This window comes from Ascaphus truei, chromosome 3, assembly GCF_040206685.1.
Source record: "Ascaphus truei isolate aAscTru1 chromosome 3, aAscTru1.hap1, whole genome shotgun sequence".
NCBI lineage: Eukaryota > Metazoa > Chordata > Amphibia > Anura > Ascaphidae > Ascaphus > Ascaphus truei.
In genome coordinates, this window is record NC_134485.1 from 364,987,444 (window position 1) to 365,009,078 (window position 21,635).

At 42.8% G+C, this 21,635-nt stretch overlaps 1 protein-coding gene across 5 annotated transcripts in view; it reads left to right on the plus strand.

Moving 5' to 3' along the window:
• Nucleotides 1-17,380, plus strand: part of STARD13 (StAR related lipid transfer domain containing 13) — a 375,955-nt gene extending 358,575 nt beyond the window's left edge. For all 5 annotated transcript variants that reach the window (XM_075592130.1, XM_075592132.1, XM_075592131.1 and 2 more), the window contains 6 exons: nucleotides 6,446-6,653; nucleotides 9,349-9,463; nucleotides 10,757-10,978; nucleotides 11,968-12,185; nucleotides 12,627-12,803; nucleotides 16,096-17,380. In XM_075592130.1, coding sequence (XP_075448245.1) covers nucleotides 6,446-6,653; nucleotides 9,349-9,463; nucleotides 10,757-10,978; nucleotides 11,968-12,185; nucleotides 12,627-12,803; nucleotides 16,096-16,213 — 1,058 coding nt within the window. In that variant the 3' untranslated portion in view covers nucleotides 16,214-17,380. The remainder of the gene's footprint in view (nucleotides 1-6,445; nucleotides 6,654-9,348; nucleotides 9,464-10,756; nucleotides 10,979-11,967; nucleotides 12,186-12,626; nucleotides 12,804-16,095) is intronic.
• The last annotated feature ends 4,255 nt before the right edge of the window (nucleotides 17,381-21,635 follow it).

The following is a 21,635-nucleotide window of genomic DNA, read 5'->3' on the forward strand; positions in this document are numbered from 1 at the left end:
ATACCTCTGGTCCTGCTATAGGATCAGGGAAGAGCTTGGACTGCTGCGGGGGCCCTTGACCCGTAGTGCAGGTCCAGGGACCATCTGAAGTTTGAGAGACCAGAGCTGAGACTGCCTTGGGCAGAGTTGCCAAGTGACTGCTCTGGGAGTAGAAGAGAATAAAACCGTTCCTGTTATATATGCCTCCTGCCTGGTGTGTAATCTTTCCTGGAGGGGAGGAGTATGTTCTGCTGTGGGAGATTACCTTCATACATCTGGAGCCTACAGCAGATGGAGGCGCTGAGTACCATGGAGTAAATGTTGGGTATGTACCCCAGAAGCCTGTTCTGCAGTCCTCCCTACCATCGGCAGACACCTCAGCCTCTTGTGAACCAGCAGGTATGCCCCAACCTACACCATGTAATGGCAGAATCTCCCATAGGGTGGGGGAACACGCGTTACATTTGGAGGCACTACTGAGATCTGCAGCAACAGGACTGGCTTTTAACGACACAAAGCTGGACGTTTATATATACACTTCCAGAATGAGTGCTATAAAGAGAGGGAGGCTAGGTGTAGTGTCAAGTGAACTGTAGCCTACGTAGATCCACAGGGCGAGCTGTGTGTGATAAGTGCTATTGCTGTTCGAAGTCACCCTGTGGCTTGATGGATAGGGTGTCTGGAGGGGATCTAATTGCCAGGGGCCAGGATCACCTGAAGGAGACTAGGGTGTCAGGGCCAGACAGAGTGGCGTGTAAGGTACTGACGGGGTGGTGTCTTAGGAGGAGTGCCTTCCGTATTCAGGTGCCTATACTTCTCTGCTTGAAGAACCATACCAGTATCACTAGCCATTGACACACAGTAAACCGCAGAGTGCTCATAATGGACTGTGACCGAGTGCAGCGTATCAGAAGGAGCTTTGCTAGCCTGGGGTACACCTACGCTTGGTAGACAGTAAAACTATGTGCTGTAAGGAACTACAGAGAACGGATTCTGGTCGGAATTGTGTAAGACACGTGGTCCTGTATAAAAGTGAACTTAAAATGGTGGCTCTTCTGCTCGGGAACAGACCACGTGAAGTTTGTCAGTCAAGATGGCGTCTCCAGCCAAGACTGGAGAGCGCATGTGCAGCATGCAGAAAAGTTGCATGCTCAATTATTGCACAGTTCTGCAAGGGTCTGGAGCGAAAGCCAGAGCCACACCCAAGTGATGTGACTGGCTCAGAGAGGAGAGAGTAGATCCTTTCATTCTACTGGATATAGATCCAATGTTGTCTTTCTCCCTCCTAATAGAGGTAAATGAGAATGTTAATCCTAATAGAGGTATATTAGTATTTTATCTGGTAGTGTTAGGACTTGCGAACAGGGTCTGCCTTGTCGTGGCTCGCAAGCTTACAATGCTTTGGCCAAAGGGTTAAAGTAAATGACCCTTTTTCAATAGAATATATAAGTATTTTACTGTGAATTTTTGTCATGTTGGATGTAGCATTGGGCTTCTCTGTCGTCTGTTGTTTGGCTCAGACAGGAACCAGACTCACGCACTGTCTCAGTACGCCCCTACTCTAATCTCCACCAGAGATAGGGGGCACTGTGAAAAGCCAATGCCGAAAAACCATCTCAACTAAAGGAGGGGCCGGATGTTGCCGACCGCACCCTCAGTTTTTCAAAGTCTGCAGAGAGAGAGGAGCTACCTTATCCATTCTCCTACCTTAACGCACTTCATCCGATAAAGAGATGGCAAGCTGCGACTTCTCCCATTATTGTCTGCCAGGAGGCCTCCTGGTAGTGAAGGTAGAAGGGACACGATATCTAAAGTGCCTGTGCCCCAAGTGTGACTTTCTGGGCAGAGACCTTGCCTGGAGAGCTACTTGTCCAAGGTGCGGAGCACGTTATCTGAAGCCAATGCTGCTAAGGCCTACGGCCTTCTTCACCAAAGACGCGACTGACCCCAATACCTGGGCGGTCGGCGATGAAGCAACACTAACTACCTCAGCAATGGAGGTTTCCGAGGGCCCATGTGCCGTAGCGGATGCTCCAGGGGGTTCCAGACCCGGTCCCAGAGATAGTGCCAAAGACGGTCCGTGAATTAGAACCAACAATGGAGAACGAACAACCGGGTAAGGTGACTGCCTGGGGTGAGGAGGAACCACAGTTGGTCGTGGCACAGGAGCTAAAATTCTGCCTGTTGATTGCCGTAGAGGAATGTGCAATGCTTTGGTGTATATCCCCCACTGAGGTGTAACTACCTTCATCAAGCCAGAGCCGTGGTCGGACATCTGTGGTGCTTCGCCAGCCGGCGTGTACCCCTACAGATTCTGCCAAAGATGACAACAGTACCTGTGACATCGAGCAACGGTGCTGTCCGGTCCCGATTACAGCGACAGTGTGGCCTGAGCGGCGGAGGAGAATCCCATGGGTGGCGGTTCTCAGCGGCCTGGTCGGTGCACCAGCATCCCCATCCGCGAGTTCCAAGGTTCCAGCAAGTCAGCGGAGCGGTGAGAGTCCACCTCCTTACTCCCAGCAGGAACTGATGGAGACTTCCGGCGACAAGGTACCGGGCGACAGCGACCCCTACACAGAGGACGACGACACACCCACTCAAAGACCGGATGTCGATGTACTTCCGATGCGGGATATCGACTTCTATCAGGATCCTGTGAGACCAGAACCTGGTGACGTCGACAGGAAGGCGACCGCTGGGGCAGACGAGGAACGGCCGATTCATGCTCCGGTGAATACCGCTTCCACCAGCACTGGCGTAAGTCACTTTATGGACCATGTTCGGGCACACCTGGAATGCAAAAAGACTGCGACCTCATTGAGCATTAAGACACTTACCCACGAAAAGCAGGCCCGCTACCAAAACCATATTATGGTCGAAAACCCCAGCCAGTTAAAGAACCTCATATAGTCAGCACAGCGCTGGTATCCAGTCAGGGTGGGCTTAAGACCAAGGACTCTGACCGAGACTTGAAAGACTTTACTGCCCCAGGCCCCACGACTAGTACCACTACTACTGTACTTTCCAGACCATCCTTTTCGATGGGCTCGGAGCCTTTTGAAACCAGCTGTTCCTTCTCAGGACTGTCGCCAGTCTTTGGGGATGGGTCTGATGATGAGGATATGGCATGCAGTGTCACTTCTGGGGGCTGCAATTATTTGATGTCTGTAAGGTTGGACACTTCCTGGTTTTCCACCAAAACCCCATCAGGTTCTGGGTCCACTAAGGCGGCCCCAGTAAAATCATTACCATAGTGGGACCCTAGGTTTCAGGGGTATGTCCCATACATGCACAGCCCCAGGTTTCTACTAGAAGTAGAAGACATAGTGGAACACTGGTGGGCGGAGGGAGAGTATGGGCCCGAGGAGACTGATGAAGCCTTAAGACGCAGGGAGCATGAGATCCGGTTAGGGATTGTACAACCTAAAGGGGTGATATTTAGATACTGTGACCCTCCAGTACAGGAGCCCTTATTCTGGGTGCTGCCAGGCCAAGCTGAAAGCCATAGACTTACAAAGATAAGTAGGGCAGAGTGACATGTAGTACAGAGTTATAGACAGTCGCATGGGTTTGAGTATCCCTTCGTTCCTATAATAAGGGAGGTGGAAGAAAACAGGGAGAAATGGAGGAGGTCATAAGGACCTACATCACATCCCATGCTCGGAGCACCTTCTATCATCTAGAAGAGAGAGTAGCCTATTTTGTAGGAGTGTGGAAGGTAGGCAGATCCATCTATATAGACCGAGTTGAATACGTTTCAGAATGGCACCCAAAAAGGGTGTTTTCAGTCACTTGGGCACTAGTTAGGAAGCCAGACCCGGAGCATTACTATTGAGTAATTAGATTCTTCATGTTGGGAGGGACCTGGGTTCTGTATTGACAGCAATATGATTGTTATTTCATATTCAACTGTGATGTACTGTGTTTTGCAGGGGATGCTATCATGTATGCATACTGCTGTAATAAACACTGTTATGTTTCCTGTGTTTCAGGTTTATCAAATGAAAGATGGTACACCAAATTTGACTCCAAGTGAGGGACCACTGGACTCCACCAGAGGGAGAGTGTAACCATGGCTGGGAGTGGCTACTATTCTACCCTGTACTGACATATCAGTCCTGGTAATAGCAGGCAGTGTTGGGATCAATCATGGGTTTTCCCACTCAGGCAGTACACTTGAGTGACAGGGGAGGAGGTATAATTAGGTCTGAGGCTGCACATTCCGGGGTTCAGACCTGGTACCCTCCCCCTACTGTACTCAAGGGGGTTGCATCTCCAAATTGTTAGTTGGTCTCTACCATTGAGAGACAAGGTATCACACCCAGACTGCTGTGTACTGGCAGGCTCAGGTTCCCTTCTCTTCGGGGAAATGAGTAATTACCTATACCTCTGGTCCTGCTAGAGAATTAGGGAAGAGCTAGGACTGCTGTGGGGGCCCTTGACCCGTAGTGCAAGTCCAGGAACCATCTGAAGTTTGAGAGACCAGAGCTGAGACTGCCTTGGGCAGAGTTGTCAAGTGACTGCGGTGGGAGCAGAAGAGAATAAAACCGTTCCTGTTATATATACCTCCTGCCTGGTGTGTAATCTTTCCTGGGGGGATGAGTCTGTTCTATTGTGGGAGATTACCTTCATACATCTAGAGCCTACAGCAGATGGAGATGCTGAGTACTATGGAGTAAATGTCGGATATGTACCTCAGAAGCCTGTTATTCAGTCCTCACTACCGTCGGAGGACACCTCAGCCTCTCGTGAACCAGCAGGTATGCACCAACCTACACCGTGTAATGGCAGAATCTCCCATAGGGTGGGGGAACAAGCATTACATATATTTTCCTAGTCTGGATTATATTCATTTTATCAGCAGTTCACAGCACAATTTATTTGGAGTAACCAATAGTCACTTTTCATTGCAATGTTTTTACATATGTAATCTTGTTTTTACTTAATGACTCATCCATTAGTACAAATACACAAATATTAAATGTAATGCGGATCATGGAGTTCTCTGTTTTAATGGCACCACATTGATAGATTGAATAAAATGTATTGACTTCACGTCTATTGCTCAATACACACTGTCCTTGCCATTACTATGTGGTGGTGACAGACACAGCAGTAATGGGTACTGTCTGCGATTTCTCTGTATACAGGGATTTATGAGTATTTACATAGCTATTTTCAAGCCTGTTTTCTACCATGGGAAATACCTATCACCTTTAAACTTTACAACTTGGTCAGTTGTAAAGAAACCAATGTAAGCATACATTAGTCTAGGATATTTCCTCCCAAATACATTTCTGTCTCCTTCTATATCATATTCATGGGATTGTAAAGTAACCTAAAAAGCCTGATATCTTTTTACAACACTTGCGGAGAAGGAGTGGCTCAGTGAGTAAAGACACTGACTGGCAGGGGAGCCTGGTTCAATTCCCAGTGTCAACTCCTTGTGACCTTGGGCAAGTCACTTTATCTCCCTGTGCCTTAGGCACCAAAAACATAGATTGTAAGCTTCATGGGGCAGGGACCTGTGCCTTCAAAATGTCTCTGTAATGCACTATGTAAAAAACTAGCAGTGCTATACAAGAACATGTTATTATTATTATTAATAATAACACATCCATTGTTAAACAACAGTTAAGGAATAAGGCATATTGTATGCCTGGGTTATTATATGTGGTCTTTGTTACTCTTGTTTCACTGCTCTAGGAACCCTCTGCCCCTTTCATCATATACATCATTATTTTTTCATACCTCAGAGCTTCTCCATGACAAAAATGGAATTTTAGTTCGCAGTGAATTCACTCTTACCGACGGTGGGAAAAAAAATCCTTACAAAACTATTAAATATCAGCATTTTACTCTGGCGCCTGAATTGTTGCAATTGTTGCAGAAATACAAATTACATATTGTAGTGATTTTAGTGTGTCGCATTTACGCGTTCTCATATTTGCCTCTATGATATTCTTCGCTCTATTTGTACAGTTGCCCCTTGAAACATCAATAATTGTTTACAGTGCATAAATATTGAGGAGTGTCAAAGGTAGCCATGGAAAAACCTAGCGCTGCTGGCCCTGCTTTCTAAAACACTAATTATTAGAAATAAGTGCAATTAAGTGAGCACAAAGAGCAACACTTAAGGTGGGAAGAACTTACCAAACGGATTTTAGCATGTGTTTGTAAGAATAAATATACCTTGTAAAAACCTTAGAAAGAAATAGTCCAGTCTACAGGTACTAGAATTTTCTGCCATAAAAGCGACCCCATATCAGGCACTGAAAGCCCCTCTCTCTCTCTCTACTCTGCGCTGCACTTATATGTGTCACATAGCAATGTTTCATCAGCCAAAGATTATCCAAATGTGCGACTTCTTATTATTCACAGAGCAAACCAACACACATTAACACATCTCTGTTTATGATTTGGGGCATAATTAATCATTTCTGTGATTTCATTTGAATTTCCTTAGATGTCCCCAAAGAGCAGAGACTCCAGGCAGTGCAGTCAGCCATCATGCTGATGTCAGATGAGAACAGAGAGGTGTTGCAGACGCTCTTGTGCTTCCTTTGTGATGTCACCTCAGTGGAAGAGAATCAGATGACCCCAATGAATCTCGCTGTGTGTTTGGCGCCGTCTGTTTTCCACCTCAATTTATTGAAGAAAGACAACTCTCCAAGGTGGCTATACTCTGATGTGTTTCTTACTTTAGTATTGACAGATAATGCAATATAAAAATGTCAGAAGTGTTTTGGACATCCACGTCAACATAGTTTGGTTTTAATACAGAAATGAAAAAGTTTGAAGATGAATGTATGCGCTCTGAATCATTTAATATAGCCATGGGGAATATAGTTGATCGTCTTCTTGACATTTAGCTCTGGCTGGAACCAGCGATCAAATATAATGTGTGTTCACATTCTGCACGCTCACATACAGTGATATGCTACAATAATAATACAACAAAAAATCTTTTCACAGTCCTGTGTTTTTTTTTATTTTTAGTGTAAATACTGTATTTTGTGGACATATTTTACAAGGTATCTAAATTGATATTTATTTAGCAGCTAAGCATCACACTAAGCTGTTTCCTATATATTTTGACATGTAGGATTCCTAGAGCCTAATGCTAAAGGTTTGCTTTACATTTTTCAAATGACTATAATTCAGTGAACATTTAACTACGTAGACACTGAGCAAGAGTTAACGTACATTTTTGAAAATATTGCTCCCTTTAAAAAACTAGAAGGAATGGGATATTTTGCCTCAATTTGATGAGTTACCTTTTATGTTAAATCGCCTTTGTAAGACTTTAAGCGTAGTAGAAGGACTGAACAAATGTTCCTCCTAGGAAAAAAAGAGAGAAGTTTACTAATATAAATAATATCAAAATCTTATTCATGATAATAAGTTTATACAGTTGGGTTGGCGTGTTCTGCAGGGTATTGTTCTGTCTGCATCACAATTCCCTTATTAAGGGACAGCATAGCTAGAAATGTACATACCTATGGGATTATTCTGCAGGGATGATTCAGCCCTTTAGAAATGAACAGTTCATTCCTGTTACAGGCACTCTGAGATAAAACAAATTTGCTGTCAACAGGGCCGCAGAGATTTCCCAGGGCCCAGGACTAGAGTTACAACTGCCCCCATGTCGGACGTGTTTTGAGCCCCCCCATTTCACACCTCGTGAGCCCCCTCCTCTATTTCCCCCCTTTTTTCCACATATTTCTCTCCCTCACTCCACCCCTCATCCCTTCTTACACACCCCTCTCTCCTCTCACTCTCCCCCTCTCCATCAATTACCCCACTCTCACTCAATCCCGCTCCCTCAATTCCCCTTCATCACACTCATTCCCTCCCCCCCAGCCACACATACTATCCCCACCACAATAATTACCTCCCCACACACAAAATACATGCCAAAAAAAACACCCCCCAAATACATGCACCTCAACCCCCAATTAGAAACATACAAAAAAACAACCCCAAATACATACAAACCCCTGTCACCCCCAAATACATACAACCCCCCACTCCCCAAATACATTAAAAAAACACCCCCCAAATACATACAAAAGCTCCCCACGACCCCCCAAATACATGCACAAAAACACCCCAATCCACCAAATAAATACAAATACAGACTTTCCTACAGCACCTTTGGGGGTGGTCTTTGGCCTTTAGTGTCCCGCCTTTCCCCAGCTGGTTGGGCCTCACTCTCATGCCGGTGCGCGATACAAAATCAGAGAGAGACCCTGCGCAAGACAGTGAGGGAGGCCCACCACTGGAGGGAGCTGGGGCACGGCGGCCAGACAAAGCATTTGGGCCTGACCTCTGGCCGGGCCCAACTTCTATGCCCGGCTACCGGCTCTCTTGTTGCCGCCGGGCCCCCGGCTCTCCCCAGCTGTAGGCCTCCCTATGTGTCCCGCGCAATGCCTCTCTCTCATGCTGGTGCATGCCGAAAGCTGAGCCCAGCTTCCGGAAAGTGCCGATATCAGATAGACCCAGCGCATGCCAGTGTCAGAGGCTCGGTGTGGGACAGTGTCAGTGAGGGTGGCCCACAGCTGGGGAGAGCCAGGGCCTGGCAGCAACGAGAGGACCGGCATCCGGGCAAAGACTGGGCCCAACTTCCAATGCCAGCCAGCTGGGCCCCCTGCAGCTTGCTCCCCCCCTGTCGGCGGCCCTGGCTGTCAATGCATTTTCCAGAAAATGCGGTGCTTCTTATTATCTATTGAATTACATGCAATAAATAGGAAAATCTTAAATGAATTAGGTAAAATTGAAATACAATTAGCATTTCCTGTATTTCAGTCCATCATACATGAATGTTCCATCTGTCATTGAAGGAGTTAAATAGTTACTTGTCCCTGTCCACTTGTAATCGCAGTAATCTACCTCCAGCATTCTGTGTTTTGGGAGTACAACATGCCACAAAATACTCTACTTCTAACCATCAAACGCTTTTTGATTTCTTTTTAGCTCAGGTTGAGTGGTGGATATTATAGGTTAGGACATGTGGTATGCTCATAAAATATTGAATATTCAAAACATAGTGCATACCTTTATGTACTGTAGAATTTTCATTTGCAGAGTTATTTCCCCCTGTCATGATTTTCCTCTGCGTTTACGGTTTTTTCCTTCAATGTATTCAATATAGTGATTAGAAAATCAGGACATTAAGTAGATAAGTTCACAATGTTAAACCATCTTTAAATGCACATGCTTGTAGAGCTAAACACTACTTAGTCTATCATATGCAGTTTGAAGGACTTCAAGACTCTTATTTGCCACTGAACAGATTTGAGAGATGTTTGGTTTCCTTGTAAGTTCGGAATTCCTTTTATTCTATATTATTTCACTTTTCAACCATAGGGCAATACAGAAAAAATATGCAACAGGAAAGCCAGATCAAAAGGACCTGAATGAGAATCTGGCAGCGACACAAGGGCTCACACACATGATAATGGAATGCAACAAACTATTTGAGGTGAGTTGGTGGTCAAGAGCATACCTCCTCAAAACACCGTGCGTAAGAGTTTTGTTCTCCAGTCTTCTTCAATTTCAACTCCTGTTGAAAAAGACTCACATACTCGCTAACACTTCTTTTCCTGAAATCTTGAATGTCTTAAATATAGCATTTAACATAGCTAATGGCCTTCTTTGGAATCCACGGTACCACTACGCAAGCTAGCTAACAGCTAGAGATTGTAGAGTTAAATGTTGGTAAATGTAAGAAATAAATTGTAGTCAATTATATAATTTTGAGATAAACAGATATGTTTATAAATATTGTAATGCCATTTTGTGTAAAGGGACCTGTGTGGTGCTTAAAGCTGTTGTAGAAAAAACGAAGTATAAATAATGTATATGTGATCTACGGTATATCAAAATATTGTGTACAACAACATTGCATATGTTTTTCTCATTGCACCAATCATTGATTCTAATATATGCACTATAATCATGTCCCGTCTTTCTTTGTAAGTGCTTAATTAGATTCCAGTATTTAAAACATAAAAACAAGAAGATTAAGATTCCAAATCGGACTTCCTCCTAATATGGATTTTATTTTTTTGCATTGGACTCGGGTCCACATAATCTTTTCTCTGTATTTGTTCTATTCCAGTCCAATGCTCCATGAATTATACTTTAATTGTGTATATTTTCAGTTAAACCTCTCTAACTTCCACGTAAACCAAACGTTATGGTCACAAGCACATACCTGTAAACTAATATAAGATATTGTAAAGGTCACAGTGCTCTAACTATTATATCCATTAAATGGAGTTGTTAATGCAATTTTGTATTAGTTATAAATCAAACCTAATTAATCTATTTGGGAACATTGTATTACAACTATATCTATGTAACAGAAATATTAAAAAATATAAAATAATATATGAATTTTTAACTACTGTATTACTCAGGAATAACCAGATCTTGGTGATGGCAAACAATGTGCGACTATTCTAACTGTAGTAACACTATTGAGGATCAGTGGCATTACCACTTAGGCCTTACATAACTTTTCACGTTCGGTTTTATCAGTGTATTAGTGTTCTTTATTACACCATCATTGTGATCCATAGTCAGTGTTCGACAAACCTATACATTTGCACGCCCTGGGCGAGTGGATTTAACATTGTGGCGAGCTCCTAATGGCTCAAGCAGCACACATGTGGTACTAGGTGGCGAGTAGATTTTTTGGTGATTTGTCGACCACTGTCCATAGTAATATTCCCTTTGTTATACATTGATTGTTTTTTTATGTCTTTCACAGGTTCCACATGAGATTATAACCCAGTCACAAAATTCATACTTAGAAGCCAATGTCCATCTTAGAAGAATGGAGGACTTGGGGAAGCAGATGGAAGAGGAAGGGGGAAATTACTGCACATACTTTGAAACTTTAATACAGGGCATTCAGAAAGAAGCCAAGGATAAGTTCAAGGGATGGGTCTCTCTGTCCAGCATCGAGAACACGGAACTTGCTTACAAAAAGGTAACTAATATATATCTGTTCTAAATATACCCACAATATTGTTTCTGTTCAATTTAAAATGTAGCGCCTGTAACTCTTTTTATTTATTTTGTTTTCAAGTTGTACAATTTTATACATATACAGTAGTACACATAATTTATTTTGAGATAGCTATATTGTCTTTCAAATCAAAACAAGGAGACACTATATTTAAGCAACAAAATGTGTATGAAGTGTTTATGGTTATGTTTTATCTTAACTGCCTGCATATCACTAATTACCTCTATGTCGCCAACAAGATTGTTGGATGAAAAGTAAATCTGTAGCATTGTTCGACTATTGTTGCTAGTAGAGTTGACTAATTGAAGACTGTTTGACTAATTGAAGACTGTTACACTGTTATTAGCAACAATACTCAATATGAGCTTTCTGGATCTTTAGAATAGTTCTGGTAATTTGTAAGAATATATATATTCTTATATATATATTCTTACAAATCACCAGAACTATTCTAAAGATCCAGAAAGTTCATATAGAATATTGAACTGCGGTCGCCCAGGGTGACTGCATTGTGGCCGCTGTCGACTGCTTGCCTGCGACGGTGTCCCCGGCGTCTCCCGGTCTTCTCTGTCTTGATCCATAAAATCATGTTTTTCTCCTGCAGCACTATTCAAAATGGCCACGTGACATCGCCATGGTACTGGGACGCAGCGTGACGTCACATCGTCCCGTTGCCATGGCAATGCAGCATTATATGACGCCGCGTGGCCATTTTGAATAGTTCTGCAGGAGAAAAACATGATTTTAAAGGTGACAAGACAGCAGAAGGCCAGGAGACACCGTCATGACCCCGCAACTGGGCCCCGCTGAGGGTGTGTCGTGGGGGACAGTGACTTTTGGTGGGGAGGGGGCGAGTGGGTTTTAGCCCAGTTTGTCAGGCCATAAATATATATTCATGTGTGTAAATTGGTATTGCTTAGAAATCCTAAATGTGTATCTGTTATCCGTAGGTTGGTGATGGAAATCCACTGAGGCTCTGGAAGGTATCAGTAGAAGTGGAGGCTCCCCCATCAGTTGTACTAAATCGCATGTTAAGAGAGCGGCACCTTTGGGATGATGACTTTCTGCAGTCAAAAGTCATAGAGACAATTGATAATCAGACAGAAGTTTACCAATATGTCTTGAACAGTATGGCTCCCCATCCCTCCAGGGACTATGTCGTTTTAAGGTAAGTTGAATGCCCTTATTCCCTTAGTAGGCTGTGCTACTGAGTTTTATGCAGTGCTTGTTGGCCTTATGTAGCTAAAGTACCTGACATATGATATATAAGCATTTGGAGATTTTATATTACTCACCACTTCAATCAAGGGAAGCTCAGGATTGATATATCCTCTTTTCTAAACCTAAGAAATGTATTATTATATCAAAGATTAATCAGACTTTATTTCAAATTCCACTCTGATGCACTGATATGTGGGTTGCTATGCTTCAATTTTTAAGTTGAATTGATGTCTCAAATAAATGCATACCCCATGTTGTATTATTATTGTTGAGTTTTATTAGAAAACAATGTGGTTTTGAATCACAGACCTTTTCCTAATACCTGATTAGTATACTTGTACTATTTTCACAACTTATTGATTTGGCTAAATGTCACTTTCCTCTTTAGGACTTGGAGAACTGATTTGCCTAAAGGAATGTGCACTTTGGTGGCCACCTCTATAGAGCACGAAGAAGTCCCTTTGGTGGGAGGTGTGAGGGCAGCAGTACTGGATGCACGCTCTTTAATAGAACCCTGTGGCTCTGGAAAGTCAAGGCTGACACATATTTGCAGAGTTGACCTAAAGTAAGTAGCATTGCATTAAACAATTGGTTGAGCCATAAGTACTGCACAAAGCAATAGAATAGTCATGATTCCCTACACTGAAGAAATGCATACTGTATGAGAACAATGTTGAAAGTTGTTGTACTTAGTCACAAAAACAAATGTTCCCTAAATCTAAATATCCCACCAGTGAACCCATTCTCTTTATTATGCTAGCACTCTGTTAACTACTTCTGCATCTACTCTCTAGCTTCCTTTTTCACTCCGCTCAGTTGCAGGTTACCCATGTAAAGTACTTGTCAGACTTTGGCTCTATATTGGAGGTTTGCTTCAAGGCAGTACGTGTTAAATACTGTATGTAGGGGGCTATTGTAGTAGCTGTGAGAGGTGCATTTTGTTGCAGAAAGAACCCTTTTAATTCAGATATGCAGTTTCTTGTATTCTGTAAGCCCTTCTCGCATGTCCAAACCATGGGAGAGCGGATTTTTTAGAAGCCGTTTCATTCCGGCTAGGCAAATCCGAGCAGTATGACCAAAAAGACTCAACGTTGCAAAAACACGACTGACTTGTAGTAGCTCTGCTGACTCCAAAAGACTAAATTGATTGAAATTATGCACAGATTTTTTTTCTCGCAACCTCTTGGGGAGAGAAGGTGACCTATTTTAGTAGAGTTCCAAGCACTATATATATGCAGTGGTCGACAAATCACCCAAAAATCTACTAGCCGAACAAAAAAAATCTACTCGCCACATAGCCCCGCCCCCAGACCGCCCTTAGCCCCGCCCCAGACTGCCCTTGGCACCGCCCCCCAGACCACCCTTAGCCCCGCCTCCAGCTGTGCTTTTAAAAAAAGAAATTGAATAAATTCCGAGTAAGAACAACATTCGTTTTTGACACAACAGTTTATTTATTGTATTACATTAATACTTTACTACAATTAGTCCTTGTTACATAATTATGTGAGTGTTTGTGAGTGTGTGTGTGTGTGTGTGGTGTGTGTGGTGTGTGTGGTGTGTGTGTGTGTGTGTGTGTGTGTGTGTGTGTGTGTGTGTGTGTGTGTGTGTGTGTGTGTGTGTGTGTGTGTGTGTGTGTGTGTGTGTGTGTGTGTGTGTGTATAAATGTCGGATCTAGAAAAAAAAGCCAGATGTAAATGACTAGTTTCTTGAACACCTTAACCTGTGCCTGGTCACCCCCGCTTCACAATATCTAAAGCAGCAATCCCGCCTGGGATCTTACCTGATCCGCAGTCCCTCAATGTCCAGCTACCCTCATTCCCGCAATGTTATACATTGGAGGGGGTGTGTTCCCTACCTGTCTTCTGGGTTAGGGGGGATTCCGATGTCTCACGTGTGAAGCTTGAGAGTTAGATCTGGAAGAAAGCAGTATAGGTTATTTCGGTGTAGGTATAGGGCAGTTAAGATGTATAGGTAAATAAGATATCCAGAGTGTGAGAGAGTGTGGGTGACAGAGAGAGTGTGGGTGTGACAGAGAGAGAGAGTGTGGGTGCGACAGAGAGGAGAGAGAGTGTGGGGTGACAGAGAGGAGAGAGTGTGGGAGTGACACAGAGAGAGTGTGGGTGTCAGAGGGTGACAGAGAGAGGCAGACAGACAGGTAGAGGATAACAGGGAGAGGGTGGCTGGGTGTATTCACTCACACACACACAGACACTCTCACAGACACACACAGGAGACAAGGGATGTCGCACATTCGACAGGTACTGAAGGTTTGATCTCCCCGGGGGCCCCGCTGTAATTACTTGCCCGGGGCTCTCCTCTCTCCCCTTGTCCTCCTCCTCCTTGGCAGCCAATAACCAAGGGGCAATTTCGGGTCGCCCCCAGCAACCGGGCGACTGGGTTTGTCGAACACTGTATGTGTGTGTGTGTGTGTGTGTGTGTGTGTGTGTGTGTGTGTGTGTCTGTGTGAGATGCATGCACTGGGGCCGTAGCCTAAGGCACCTTGTGATGTATTGGGTACTAATGTTAGGCCTAACAGTATCAGCACCCAAAACCTCTGTTATTCAGGGCAGCATCTCTAGCATTGAGCTAAACCAGATGCTGATAGCTCTACTGTCGCAGCATACTTCTGAGCTCTACTACTCACACCTGTAGCCCACTCCTATTTGGAACAATGAGAGCGCAAGAGAGAGAGAAAACATATGTATGCAATATATATATTCAAGATATAAAGGAAACATTATTTATTGTACAATAATGTACAGGCTTAAATACAATTTCTAAATGCTCGGCCTGACTCTGCAGGAGAAGAGCAGAAGGTGTCCCAGTTGATTTACACTGGCACCTTAAACAGTGTCTGCAATTTTCCAGCACTTGTTTTGAAAACTGCCACCAAGCGCAGGAAAACGACAGACACTCCCCGGCTGTGCACACGTGGGAGAGTTCCCAGCACGCTGCTAAAAATTCCAATGGTCCAGCGCTCACGTGCACAGGTACAGTAGAAGGAAGACATGCAAAACATTTGTGCCCCAAAAATGGGGAATACCAGACACTTGTGCTGCACAAAGATTTATTTAATTCTCCAAAAATGAAATCAGCCACATCAGATTAGTTCACAATGCTAGAGATTGTAAATCGGACACAAATGAGTCAGCAACACAGAAAGTGTTGTGTAGTATCACATCTGGGAGATTTGTGTGGATTTTCACTGGTGAGGTTAATTAGTTTATGTGTTTTGTATCTCAAAAATGTTTGTGAAATGACTGGCGTTCAGTAACTGGGAGGATACGATTAAGGGCCTCATGCAGAGAGCATCGTTATTTCGAAATTCGCCATTTTTTGTACAATTTCGCGCAGAAACCGGCAGAAAATGGCGAGTTACGAAAAACGCGCCATTTTGTTTTTTCTATTGCTAAAACTCGCCTCGCGGCTGGCGAGAACCTCCATCTCGCCATTTTTAAAACTCTCCGAATGCAGAGAGGTGCGAACGGCATGTAGCGGCTGTTCGCGCCAAGAAAATGGCGCGATTCTCGCATTTTTGCCGCGCCAGGAAAAGATGGCAAGATGGCGCTCGCCGCCTATAGTAAAGGGGAAAAAAAAGGCGCGAATTTGTTTTTACACATTTCTGAAGCGCGCATCTCGCCAATTTAAACTCGCCACACGCATCCATGTTAAACATAGCAGAATTCGCACTTTTCTGCATATGGAGAATAAAACTCTCCAAAAAAGCTACTTTTTATGAAATTCGACAATTTTAAAATTCTATGCTCTCTGCATGAGGCCCTTAGTTCCTGGCAGAGGGAGGGTGTATGAAGATTACTTGCAGCTGTAGTTTCTAACCTGTGTTTACTTATTTTCAGAGGCCATTGTCCCGAATGGTACAACAAATGCTTTGGACATCTCTGTGCGGCAGAAGCATTGAGGATCCGAAATTCATTGCACCCGCTGTCTGCAGAGGGACCAGAAACCAAAATCTGAGAGACATTAAACAACCAGGAATGACATGAAAACCATGAATTGCATATTGTAACAGATAACTATTGCCTCTGCCCTTGGGGCAGCACTGGGGTGTTAAGAATCTCTCGGACATTCCCTGGGAAGATGCTGATGTTAGTTAATATTAAGCAGCTTTTATTTAATTGTACATAAACTCTAAAATGTACATTTAAAATGTAAATATGTAAGTTTGTATAGTTTATTTTAATAGAATTATATATATACAAGTTATATCATGTAAATGAATCATGGGTGCATCATTTAATGCTTTCTAAGGAAGCCATTTGTATCCGCTTTATTGGGATTTTTATTTTCATGTGTCTCACATTGTTTTTACTTCTGTGTAAATCTAGGTTTTAATAAAAAGTATTATAATCAGGGCTCTGTAAATTGTACTTTACTATGTACAACAATACATAATAATTTAGCTGTCCACATCAGTGATGCGCTGGTTGGACCTGAAGAAGGTACTTTGTAATTAAGAAAAATAGAGAGATTTATTTCATCCTTCAAAAAGTGCTCTAATAAATATATGTATACGTGTGTGTCCCCATGGGTGTTATTATGAGACACCCTCAGATTACTTTAAATATTTATCACTCATTCTTTGTACTTTTTGTTTGCTAAAAATGTCACAAGGCATTTTTTTTAACCACCTCTTTCAATGAAGGTAAATGTATAAATGTTTGAACAGTAATTGAATGAAGTTTGGCTTCAGAATAGCTGAAACATTGTTGTTCATTTGGTACATTCTTTACGTAAAACATTTCCACGCAGAATGATCCTGTGTTCACAGATCGCCAAAATGTGTGCACCCACCTGTATAAGTCTTTAATACTTGATTCGTGGCATATTGTACTTTTTAAGCAAGATCGCTCTATATTTAAATAACAAACTTTGCTTGTAGGAAACCGTCTGGTTGTATCAATAACATGCAACTTTTTGCCGGTGAAAATCGTCATTGGAAGTGAAGGTTGTCCAGTGTAATTGTGGCTATACTGTAAGTGAAGAGAAGCTCATGATATGGTGTATTCCTAAGGGTGGAAAATCTAAATGCTGCAATGTTAAGTTATGCTAAGTTGATGTTCGTTACTCTGAATTTGTGATTGTGTATTCATTAAACGTTTCAGTGCCGCAGCACCAGAGTGACACGGACTCCGAAATTTCATATGATCAATTCCATGACCGCTTCCCCCCCCCTCAGTCCCCCCCCCCCCATGGCTAATGCGTACAAAAGTCAAAGCAGTTAGCGAGATCAACCCCTTCAAAACGAGTGTTTGTGCAATGACACACTCAAAAGGTTAAATCCGTCCGCCCGATAACCTTGTTTGTTTTGTTTTTTTACTTTGAGATCTATTCTTGCCCTTTCCAACACTGTCTTTGTTTTTAAAATCCGATGCTCTGTAAAAATGCAGCTCTCCCCAGAGCCCAGTGCAGTCGGAAGGTTACGATTGTAACCCCAGAAGCTACAGATGAAGAAAATCATGATTTGCAACGCTTAAAAAAAAAAAAAAAAAACCCTCATAAAACAAGAGCAGGACATGCTCGATACTAACCATATGTGAGGTAAACTCATACAGGCTTCCACGGGGGGTTGCTGCTTTAACGGTCTGTAACAGTTTTGCACTGCGGCAGAACATTGCCTGTTTAATGTTTAACCTACTTACCGACATTCATAAGCCATGATGTGCCGCGTCGCCATGGCAACGCAGCATCAAATGACGCCATGGGACGTGACATCACATGACCCCGCGGCTTCATTTGACGTCCATCCCATGGCAACGGGGTCATGTGACGTCACCCCCTGCGCCATTTGACGCCGGTAAAAAAGTAAGGGGGTTGCGAGCACCAGGGGGTGCAGGTAGGGGGGGCCCAGCTCCAAAAGTTTGCGCCCCCCTGCTCTTGAGGACTGTAGTTGGATACCCCTGGTCTAATGTATATGAATAGTAATCATGTTATAGATTAAATATCCAAATGCCCATGGATGTCGTTTAAAAATGCATATAAATAATTGGTGGCAAATACAATACCAAGAAATTGCTAAAGTGGACTTTCTGTAAAAAGAAGAAAAAAAAAACATTATTTTATTTAGTGGTTTTCAATCTTTTCTGAGCCCTGGCCAGACCATATTCTTTGTGGTTAACCAGCCTATACGTATGCAATTTGGTTGTGTTTATACTGTATGTTGTACAAATGCACGGGTTATTCCTAACATCTGGCATGGTCGGTTCTCCCTGGGGATAGGTTGGAGAATCGCTACTTTCATTGCTAATTTGTCACCCTAGAACTTTCCTCTAAAGGAAAATTATGATGCAAGTGAAAATAAAAGAGACGGAAAAATATTTTGTATAGTTCTATTTATACACTGCATTTATTTTGACCTCAACTGTTATTAGTTAGCAACTGTAAATAAATACAGATGTGGTTATGAATACTGTGTACATGAAATTATTCTTTGTCTCTCCGAAACCTACAGATACAGATGTAAGTGTCAAAAGGAGTGCAGTTTAGAGCATTGAGATAGTCCCAGAATATACACCCACGGAGTACAATGTCATACTTGAACCTTTCTCATGAAACACAGAGTAATGCCAGTTTCCCTCCCTATTCTTTGTGTTTATCACTTGCTGTATGTCAGGCTACTACCCCGATTCCTTTTCTTAATCTTTCCTTTCTAAAAAAAATAATAATAACTTCAGTTATTGCTACAAGCTATTTCTTCTTTTCCTATCTGTTTTAACTCTTTTGAAAATGACAGGTTTCTTTGTACGCATATGTTGTACTTCTTTCATTTAACAAGATTATCTGCAGTTGAAGCCTGTAGTTAGTGGAGACTGACACAGGTAATGGATTATTGTTGAGCTTTGACAGGTGATCTAAGTACAGTACAGCTGACATGATGAGATACGACTAGAAACCAGAAACTAACAGGATTAGCATTTTGTTTACCAAAGAGGTTATTTGAGATGAATATGGATATCACATAACTCAAACACTTTGTTTTCAGTGGTCACTGAGTTTATCATTCAGGATCCTCTTTATTTTTTCACATGTAGTACTTAAATATATCTGCTCCTTCATTTACCAGGTTTCAAGCAGCATAATTCCATCCAGTAAATGAAAGACGTCATTTATATATACAGTTCCCTGAAAGGATTCAAAGACTAGAAGTCATAGAAACTCAGAGCATGTAAAATGACCCACGACCCTTCTCAAAACATATAATGGAAGCCGATTTTCTTCAGCGTACATTTGCATTGGCAGGATACATTTGACTATAACAAGTCAGTGATTTGTTATTGTGTGTTTGTATTTTATTTGTTTTTGTCAACCATGTATGCAGCGTTTACAGAACAGAGTTCCGGGGGAGGTGTTGATAACGAGTCAAATGCCTTTTTCCTTGGGGGGGGGGAGGGAAGGTGCAACTAAAATGTTTCATCTTGGAGTACATACTGCTGGGATGAGCGTGCAGGATTACAGTTGAAAGAAATAATTTGCCGATTGTAATAACATACAAGGATAACTGCAACAAACGCAAACATTTGGACAAGTGAATGCCTGCCCTCATTTTCCTGTCCTGTTCTCTATCAGCCTACTTCTGCATCAATAGCCGATATTAAATATGGAAAGTAGTATGGTAAAATACAGTTAATGATGGATCTACCGTCATTTGCTGGAACAGAAATCAATACAATATGTAACGTCGCTTTTCATCATGTTGTGTAAGGTCTAAAGAATGGGCTTACATCTTCTTATTATTTATCATTGAAAAGTGCCCCCACAAATTTCCCCCAGTACGTACAATGGGGTTACAGGGAGATGTAAACTACATAAACAGAATGACATACAAAAATAAGGACAAACAAGCACAATCAGATACAGAAAGTAATGTGGGCCCTGCTCGTTCGTCAGGGTTTACAATCTAGAGGGAATAAGGGGAAATGTTGAAACAAAAGGGAAAGTGGCTGCTCATTGTGTGATGGAGTATGCCTCAGGGTGGAGTGTGGTGCAGCCGCACAGCTGGTCCCATTAAGGTTTGGGGTGTTGATGTTATGGGGTGTTGGTGTACAGTTTGGTCCAGCCACACAGGTGGTCCCAATAGGGTTGGAGGGGGGCGTGGATGTTTGGGTTATGCCAGATCGGCTTCCTTGAAAAGGTGAGTTTTCAGGGAGCTTTTAAATGTCAAAAAACTGGGGGATAGTCTGATGGTGCATGGTAGGAAATCCCAGAGTGAGTGGGGCGCACAGGAGAAGCCTTGTAGGTGGGAATGAGAAAAGGCGGATGCCATGAGCAGAATGCAGGGAGCGTTTAGTGATATATTTGGGGATCAGGTCTGAGATGGAAGGGGGGCAGTGTCATTGAGAGCTTTGTAAATATGGGTTTTCAATTTAATTCTAGAGGCTATGTTAAGCAGTGTAGGGAGTTGCATAGTGACGCAGTAAAAGTGGACTGGTGGGTGAGATAGTTGAGTCTGGAAACAGCATTTGGGATGCATTGGCATTGGACCAGGCAGACAAGGGGAATGCCAACTAGGAGAAGGATGCAGTATCCAGTCGGAACAAGATGAGTGAGTGAATTAGAATTTTAGTAGCTCCGTGAGTGAGAAAAGGGCATATTCTAGTCATATTTCTGAGGTGGAGATGGCAGAACATAGTGAGGGAGTGAATAAAGGAGAGGGCACAGTCAAAGATGACCCCTAGACATCGGGCTTAGGGAGTTGATGACATTGTGGTATTATTGACAGAGGGAGAGTTTGGGTGTAGGGTTGGTAGTGGAAAGGAGAGATAGTATTAATGTTGTCTTCCGTGGCGACATCGGAATAGTATATCATAGAATTGGCACAGTCCAAGGTTTCAGAAAGATGAGGGAGCAGAGGACGTCAGTCAAGTTATGCAAACAAATACAATAAAGACACCAATAGGACAGAATGCATAAACCGATGTGGAAAGATTTATCATGCATCTCCAATGTTTATACTCACATGTTCGTGAGTAAATGAGGGCAAATCACAATCTGTGGTGCTGCAGGCAAATGACGTGGTGTGTGTGGGTTCTCGGGAGAGAAAAGAAAACCACCACAGCGCAAATATCTGTAACATAAATACAATTCCCATCCAAGCCTATAGAATGTGCACTTACAAGAAGGCCACTCTTTTAGGCGATGTAGCAAGTTAAAAACGAGATCTCGCTAAAAATTCCACAACGCTGATGTGGTTGGTTGTGGGATGCTGGTGTAGCTTCCGGTAGCGGCTGCCCGGGAACTTCGACAACACGACAACATACTATCTCTGCATTTGAAGAAACTGGGAAACATTTTTTTTCCATTGAAGGTCGAGTGGAGGGTCTCATTCCACTTATTTTTAATTTCATTTGTGACACGTCACATTTTTGGGTTTCACGTCACT